Genomic DNA, 9,565 nt, shown 5'->3' with positions numbered 1-9,565 from the left:
TTATTTTCAGACAAGATGACCCGGTGAAAGCGACTTGATTGCATTATTTTTATCCGAACAATTGCTCAGTCTTCCTCGCAAGTCAATAACACTTGGTCATTGAACATAGAGACAAAAAATTGAATAAATAACAAAATTATATACTTGGTCACTCTTTTAGTTAATAATGTATAAGTCTATTGTGATGTTAAACTTTCTGAAATAGGTAATTTTTTAAAGAAATTATTAACTAAAAAATGTAGTAAACAACAATTTTGTCAGCAGACTAATAAAATAAATATATATGGATCTAACACTACTGCTGGTTATGGCTGTATTTATATGGATTAAAAATGGGTTAGAGAATTAGAGTTGATGACACAGGAAGGCACTTGTAAGTAGTTTTTACATAATAAACTATTAATATGATTCTATAAGTTGAGGTTTAAGGTCCTACTCTTCCACTCTCTCTCTGATCAGTAAAATATTTTCTTAAGCACGTCTTACATATATTCTTTGGAGCCGTTTTTGGTTGTTGTTGGCATCACTGTTACAAACAAAATTTAAATTTAAGGTTTTGTGTATATAACTCTTATTACTGGACTGATATAGTAATTCTCATGTTTCTTTATTTTTTAAATATTCTATTTTTACTCTTCTTTTTTTGCTTTCTATTCTGTCAAAACATAGATAAAGTTCATAAATATTTGGCAAAGTATAAGGTGGTACAAAAGAATTGTATTAGTATACGTATGGCATTTCTCTACCCAAATAAATAAGAAATTAACTTTTCTTTTTACTTGTTCAAGATGAAAAGCTTTCCTGCCAGTCAACACGTATCCTACAGAGAATTTTATTTTATTTGAAGTTTATAAATAGATGAAACTACGAAGCACAAGCAGTACAAAATTAATATGGTCCCTTGCAAAGTCCAATTTTGTAACTTGGGATTGTAGAGAATGGAACAGTTGCAATTGTGGAAGGTGCTAATTTGTGCATTAGCAGTGGCTATGGTGGTAGCTGCCGCACCTGATCAAACCCTCCCCGGCTGCAATTCCACGTGCGAAGGTGGAAACGTCGAAATTCCCTATCCATTCGGCATAGGCTACTCTTCTACACAACATGGACAACCTTGTTTCTTGGAACCCAAATTCAACCTCTCTTGCAACAACTCCAACTTAATTTACGGCTCCAACGTCACAGCTTTGAGCATAAACGTCACAGCGCATCAAATGGAAGTGTCGTTTTGGGTGGCGCGGTCCTGCAACGAGACGAACGACACCAGCCCGTGGATGAAAACAGCGAATTTCAGCGTTTCAAGGACCGAAAACAAGTTAAGAACTGTTGGCTGCAACAGCTTCGGCTTGCTCGCTGGCGTCTACGACAACAGCACATATGCGACGGGGTGCGTAACGCAGTGTTACGGCAAAGAATTGAAGATCGACGACGGAACGTGTTCGGGTGTAGGGTGTTGCCAGGTGGATATTCCTCCTCGAATGAGGGATATCCGCATAGCAGCAGCTACCTTATCTTCCGACAATTTAACGAGGGACTGGGGAAGGTGTAGTTATTCGTTTGTTGCCAAACACGACTCGTATAAATTTTCTACCGCTGACTTGAAAAGTTTCCCAAACAAGACGCTCCCCTTGGTTCTTGATTGGACCGTAGGAGACAAAAATTGTAGCGGTTTTGAGAGCAACAGAGGAGAGTACGCGTGCAAGGAGAATAGCCATTGCAACGACACAGACACTGACTTTGGTTACCGATGCACATGTGATCATGGCTATCAAGGAAACCCATATCTTGGCTGCACAGGTAATTCTTTTATTGGACAAAACTTTATTATTTATTTCTCCTATCTCCTTTCTATACCTTTCATCCTTCACAATTTTTTAGAGTTTTGCAATCATATATACTCCTGCGTTTATATATAAACAACAAAAAGGGTATACTTTCAGACATATTAAAAAAATTAATTAAATGTATTTTAATTTTTATATGTTTACATAAAATATGAATAATAAATAATGTTTTCATTTATTTAGTTTAAAAATATAAAATAATAATTATTTGATTGAAATTTACTTAAATTATATTAAAAAAATTAAGTTCATTTATTTATTTATTTAGGTTTAGAGGAAGTACACTCTTTTCAAAAAAAAATTTCTTGATTCATTACTGTTGTTCCTGTTTTATCCGATATTCCCTTGCTCTGCATTTAAGAAAAGATAGTAAGTTGAAACAAATGTTTGAGGGGAGGGGGATGGGAAAATAAATACTAATAAACATGGTACAATTGGTTGATAAAAATTATTATTTATAATCAAAAAGTTTAGTAAATTATGAAAAAAAAAAATTTACTTTACCAACAAATCGTTGATTTAAGTGATATTGAATTCGATCTTTTTAAATAAAATTTTGTATTTGAATTTTGTGTATAAAAAAAATGACTTAGAGGAGATCCTACTAAAATTGGTCAACTAAGTTTCTAATTAAAAATTAGTTATCAATGAAATTTGTGAATATTTTATACTAATAATAATATAGTAAAAAACATTACTTAAGCATTTCTTTGTTTGACAATAAAATTATAAATTCTATTACAAACTTATTTGACCTTGACTTTAACAAATTGTTGGGAGGTAAAATTTAAAAGTCTATATTACTAATCACATATTTTTATTTACAAGATTTAAACCGAAATATTTTTTATTGATTTTTTTTTATGAAATCAACAAATTGTTATTTTCCTCATGATTATAAGCCGCTTTAAACTAACTTTAGGAGATTTATATAAAAAAAAATAATGAAAACAAAAAATTAGGTTGGTATTGTTGGGTAGACCAAATTAAAATATTTCTTGAATTATTAAAACTACTCATATGTCATAATGTTTCACTAAACTCTTTGCTGCAATGGACTCAGGCTCGGTTATGCCCATTTATTGCCGTAAGAAATTTGGATCTACGTATCCAAAAAAAAAAAAAAGTTCACTTTAGTAAGTTCTTTGTTTTCTATTTGGATTTGCAGACATTGATGAATGTAAGACAGGCAAACATTCATGCATAAGTGAACAACATTGTCACAACACCGATGGATCCCACATATGCTTATGTTTAAAGGGGCAATCCGGAAATGGAACAAAGGGATCAGAAGGGTGCCACGAAAAAGATGTAGTAACTAAGGTTGTCATAGGTAAGCAACTAAATGTATGCAAAATTATTTTATTTTAATATTTGTTTTCCACCAGAACTCTTTTTTCTTTTCATTTATCTTCGTTCATTTAGTATTTATACTTATAGTAGTTCAAATAAGAATTCAAGAATTGTGTTTGTCATGTTCTAAATGCAGGAGTAGCAGCAACAATTGTTATTCTATTTGTGGTGATTACTTCATTGTACTTGATATATCAAAAAAGGAAACTCATCAAACTTAGAGAGAAATACTTTAAACAAAATGGTGGTTCCATTTTGTTACAACAACTCTCTACAAGAGAAAATTCCCCCCAAATGACTCAAATCTTCACAGAAGAACAACTAAAGAAAGCAACAAACAACTTTGACAATAGCTTAATCATTGGCAGTGGAGGTTTTGGAACAGTTTATAAAGGATTGTTGGAAAATAACATAACTGTGGCTATCAAGAAGTCCAAAATTGTTGATGAGAGCCAAAAGGAACAATTCATTAACGAGGTGGTTGTTTTATCCCAAATCAATCATAGGAATGTTGTCAAGCTTTTAGGATGTTGTTTGGAGAGAGAGGTTCCTTTACTGGTATATGAATTTGTTGAAAGTGGTACCCTTTTCGATTTTCTACACACTGAAAGAAAGATAAATAATGAAACTTGGAAAATGCGACTAAGGATAGCTGCAGAGGCAGCTGGAGCTTTATCATATCTTCACTCTGCAGCCTCAATACCCATTATCCACAGAGATGTCAAAACTTCTAACATCCTATTGGATAAAACTTACACTGCCAAAGTGTCTGATTTTGGAGCTTCAAGGTTGGTTCCAGTTGATCAAACTGAAATAGCCACAATGGTGCAAGGTACTTTCGGTTACTTGGACCCAGAGTACTTGCGTACAAGCCAACTAACTGAGAAAAGTGATGTTTATAGTTTTGGGGTAGTGCTTGTAGAGCTATTAACAGGGGAGAAACCTCATTCTTTTGGCAGGCCAGAAGAAAAAAGAAGTCTTTCTAACCACTTTTTGTCTTGTTTGAAAGAGGATCGTTTATTTGATGTTCTTCAAGTTGGCATTATGAATGAAGAAAATCAAAAAGAGATCATAGAGGTTGCTATTCTTGCCGCAAGCTGCTTGAGACTCAATGGGGAGGAAAGGCCTAGCATGAAGGAAGTCGCAACAGAGTTGGACGCAATAAGGCAAATGGAAAAACACCCATGGATCAATAGAGACCAAAATTTGGAGGAGACCCAATGTTTGCTTCATGAGGCACCATCTAGCATTTATGAACATGGTGATAGCAATAGTCATCAGTATACTGATAGCATTAGGGATCATGTATTAATAGCCTTGGATAATGGAAGATGATTATGGTATGGCAGGATAAACTTCATTTTATTTTTTTGTCAAAGTATTTGCTATTGAGTATGACCTTGTGTAATGTTTATTAAATCATTTTTGTTGTTCACATATGTACATACATATATGCATGTATATATGTATATTCATGTATGTATGTACATGATTATGCATGTGGGTATTTATGTTATGTAAGTTGGTTAGGAAAATGTAGCCTTAATTACCATTCAAAAAGCACTTATAATGCAAAAATAAATGCCCAAAAGATTATGTTAGAATTTGTGATTTTGATTTTATCTATAGTATTGAATGTATCTTCAATTGTTGTTATTACTTGTAAAATTGTTTAAAATTAATGTTGCTTCTATTAAAACTAAAAAAGTTATAGCTCATGCATTTTAGTGTTGCTTCTTATATTTTGCATTATTCATGATTATTTTTTCACTTTGTCCAATGACGAGTTTGGTAGTTACTCATTTAAGCACTCACCATACATTACAAAAAAAAAAAACTGTTATTATCTATGAAATATTATCTACGGAATTTTTTCTGTAAATAATTTTTATATCTATAAAATATTATTTACGGAACTTTTTATGTAGATAATGTTTAGTTATCTACGGAATATTACCTATGAAATTTTTTCTATAGATAATTTTTAGTTATCTACAGAATGTTACTTACGAAATTTTTTCTGTAGATAATGTTTAGTTATATACGGAATATTACCTACGAAATTTTTCTGTAGATAACGTTATCTACGAATTTTCTGTAAATAACAACTTTTGTGGGTTATCTACAGAAAACTATCCGTAGATAACATTATCTACGGATAAAATCCGTAAATAACAACTTTTGTGAGTTATCTACGAAAAATTTTCCGTAAATAACATTATCTACGGATTTTCCGTAGATAACCATGGCGGGATGCAGGGAAAATTTTTTTTATGCTCTAAGTGATGTAAAGATTATTTAGTAAAAAATAAATATTATTAAAAATTATCATTTTAAATTTTTTATTTTTATAAATTAATGATGATAAAAAAATAACATACTAATATCTGGTTTTAAATTTGATATGAAAATATTATGATATAATTAGATAAGATTTTAAATTAGTATTTTATTAATGATTGATAATTAGAAAATAAAATAAGGATAAATACTTTTTTTGAATTTTATATCATAGATTTAAGATGAATAAATATATTAAGTTAATTAATAATTTATTTAAAATATTAAAATTTAATTTATAAAAATAATATTTTAAAAGAGAAGGGTTATAATAATACCGGTGTATTTTACTAAGTATTACACCGCTCAATAACTTTATATTAATTGTGAATTTTGTAAATCTAACCGTTAGATTGAAAGTTTATATCATTTTATATGTATATATTAAATTGTGTTAAAATTGAACAACAACTTAAAGATAATCAAAGTGTTCATATTTTAATATATTTTGAAATGAATATATTTCGTCAATTTTGTTTTTATAAGAATGAAGTATCCAGTCATCTTAGATTAATATAAAATTTTGTATACATGAACTAAGAGATATGAACTTTCAATCTAACGGTTGGATTTTCAAAATTCACATTTAATATAAAGTTATTGAGCAGTGTAATACTTAGTAAAAGTTACACCAGTGTTATTATAACCCTCTTATATATATATATATATATATATATATATATATATATTTATAAAGGTTTAATTTTTTTAAAATTACAAATATTGAAAATCATGATTCTTGTGAATATGGAAAATATGTTTGGTTACTCATAAATTTGTTTGAAGTTATTCATTTAGGATTTCCAGAAATTAAATACGTTTAGTTATAATAGTATATTCCTGAATGTATAAATATTTTTTTTATAAAAATATCTTTTATTAAAATAAACTCCTTAGATATATTTATTTACTCAAATATTATTAAAAATATGGCATTAAACTATTTTAAAAAGTTGAAGCATGGGGTAGTTAAAAGTATGGGAACCTAACTAAGTTCAATCCTCATTGCGACCATCTTTGTAATCTTTCTTATCTTTATAAAAAAAACCTATTTTAAAAAGTTAAAAACTTATTAAAATTATTTAAACATAGGATTCAACAAAAAGAATTAAAAAAAATAACAATTCTACATTATAATTAAGAAAAATAAAAATATATTATTTCATTTCATTCAAATAAAAAATATAAAAAAATTAACAAATATTATTAAAATGTAAAAATATAATAAATTTTAATAATATTATTAAAATTGACAAGGTTAAAAGATAATAAGATATAAAAGATAGAGAAATAGAGACATGGAAGGGGAAGAAAGAGGGGAGTGAGAGTAAGAGTGAGAGAGTGCAAGAAAGAGAAATAGAAGGAGAGGAAGAGAGAAGGAGAGAGGAAAAGAGAGGAGGAGTGAGAGTGAGACACAACGAGAAAGATACTCAAAAAGAAAAATAAAAAGAGAGAAAGATATTGTTTTATTTTAAAAAGAGATAATATAATTATATATATATAACTTTTTCTTAAGTCGAGAAAGTTAAATTCTCATCTTTTCAAAATGACAAAAATGATTATCAAAAAATTAATTCTTAAAAATTTCTTTTTCTTTTATAATAGTTACTAAATATGAAAAATCAAGATTTTTTTTATTTAAAATTCTAAAAAAATATAAAAATATTTCAGGTATCAAATCATGAAGAAAAGTAATATTGACTCTAAACCAAAACTAGATAGAATAAGGACTTTAGGAATTCATGTTGTAAATGCTGCTTATGTTTCGGTGACTGAATTTAGCACACCTTTGGTGTCAGATTATTTATCAGATTTGCACCCTTCTTTCTGATGATGTGGTGGATTTTCTTTTTTGTTTTTCTCTGTGGGGCATTCTACTGTAATAATGTTCTGAACAATGCTTATACATCTTTAGCATAAGGTGTGTGTCAAGGGATATGGAAATATTATAGGAAGGTAGAGTGTAACTTCCTTGTGAGGTTGTTATGTTGTTGTCGTGGGATAGCTAAAATCTGCGGCAAAGGTTCAAACATAAAAAATAAAAAAAATAAAAATAAAAAAATAAAAAATTTTAGTTTCAGTGTAAAAATTCTACTCAACCAATTAAAAAATCACCGTTGATATATTTTTTAGTTATCTAAAAAGCGAATAAACTTATATGTTACATATAATTTCTAATTAGACGACAGAATAATTAAACTCCGTTTAGACCGATATAGCTTAATATATACATAGATTATTTACTCATTTTAAACTGAAATCCACTACGGTAACTTCAACTACAATAATGTTTAAGAAGTTTTCACAACTACATTTATCTTCAATTTTTCGTAACATTCAAGTTTTGAAAGGAACCACCACTGCAATTTAAAACTTTGCTTATAAATGTCAACTCTTAACAATGTAACTCAAGTAGAAAATTATTAAGTCAATCTATATCATTTTTTCTCTATTTTCTTGGATGTTCTTCTTGCCTTGAACTAAGGACATTGTTATTGATCTCGTTCAGTAACACAGTATGTAAGAAGACTCAATTTAAAATGTCTAATTATAGTGATGAGTAAATCCAATTGCTAAGGCTTTAAAAAAGCTGTAAGTAGAAAAATTAATAAAGTGATGGCGGATGTGCAGCAGACAAAAAAGCAGTTTGAGAAAGAGTGTGACCCTACCTCTTGGTAGATGGAATTGCATTCTGCACCTTCCAACTGCGGAAGGAATTATTATACTAGCTTTAACCCGACAATCTTCCAATGATAGTTTTCCATATAATAAAATTTAGAGACACAAATTTGTTACATTCGGTTAGCAACATTGCATGATTTAAAAATGAAAAGAATAGTGTTGGACTAATATTCAAACCATCCTACTTGTAATTTCCCACAAAATTAACATGTCATTTCAGGCTAAGGTCAAGTTTTCATTTTTGTTAAACAATAAAACTTTTCCTTTATATTTTTACTGTTGTAATGAATTATAATTGTTTATATTACTAGATAAAGTTTTATCGTATTTATATTTGCTTATTTTAGTGAGTAATGTCTTGTTAAATATTTGATTTTTGACAAATTTATATAATGGTGATTATATATGTGTTGCTAGAACATTTATGATTATGATGTATGATTGTCACTACTAGAAAAGTGTCATTTTCCTGTGAATTTTTCTGTAAAAAAATATTCACAGAAATTTTTTGCGAATTTTTCTACAAAAATATATTCGCAGAAATTTTTTGCGAATTTATTTGTGAAAAATAATTTACAGATATTTTTTACAAAATTTGCTACAATTTTAATGATCATAAAAAAAAATTCTATGGTAAAAATTTGTAAAAAATATTGTAAGAATTTTATTTTGTTTCTTGCAGATTTTCTTGCAAAAATAAATTCGCAAGTAATGTTTACTAAATGGTAGAAAAAATTTGCAAGTAACTTTTCTTGCGGATTTTCCTGCAAATTTTAATCCGCAGGAAAAATAAAAAAAATATTTAAATTTATAAGTTTAATATAATAAAAAAACTTCAAGTCTCACATCGATTGAAAATAAAACAATTAAAGAGTATATAAGTTGGGGCAACACTTACCATACAAGTTGATTTGTATGGTTGAGTATTAGGCTTATAATCTACAATCCTAGAATTTAAAAGATTATGTATTATATGTTGGAAGCATGGAAACAAATGCTTCGAATGAATTCATTGTGAGCATTTGAAAGTTGAAGAATTATTGATATAATTTATAATAATTTTTTTTAATTTTTTTTGTAAAAAATATTCTTGCAGAATTTCCTGCGAATTTTTTTTGCAAGAAATTTCACATGAAAATTTCCTGCGAATTTTAAAATTCGCAAAAATATATTATCCACAAAGGTATTACCTACAAATAAAATTTCGCAGAAAAATTTGTAGGAACAACGTTTCTTGCGAATTTTTCATAAAAATTCGCAGGAAAAGTCTCATGTAATAAGAGAAATTCTAGTAGTGTTTTATTTTTCATGTATTTGCCTTATATATGAATGAATAACATGAAAAAAAA

The 9,565-nt window shown here is 28.5% G+C and overlaps 1 protein-coding gene across 1 annotated transcript; it reads left to right on the top strand.

Moving 5' to 3' along the window:
• Positions 1-806: 806 nt before the first annotated feature.
• Positions 807-5,015, top strand: LOC109807275 (wall-associated receptor kinase 5-like). Its single transcript, XM_020369795.3, has 3 exons — positions 807-1,794; positions 3,010-3,174; positions 3,331-5,015. The coding sequence occupies exons 1-3, from the start codon at positions 939-941 to the stop codon at positions 4,527-4,529; spliced, it is 2,220 nt and encodes a 739-aa protein (XP_020225384.1). The 5' UTR covers positions 807-938; the 3' UTR covers positions 4,530-5,015.
• The last annotated feature ends 4,550 nt before the right edge of the window (positions 5,016-9,565 follow it).

The sequence above is a fragment of the Cajanus cajan genome, chromosome 9, assembly GCF_000230855.2.
Source record: "Cajanus cajan strain Asha chromosome 9, NIPB_CcT2T_4, whole genome shotgun sequence".
In the NCBI taxonomy this organism is placed as follows: Eukaryota; Viridiplantae; Streptophyta; class Magnoliopsida; order Fabales; family Fabaceae; genus Cajanus; species Cajanus cajan.
This window is presented reverse-complemented; position numbering and strand designations above follow the sequence as displayed.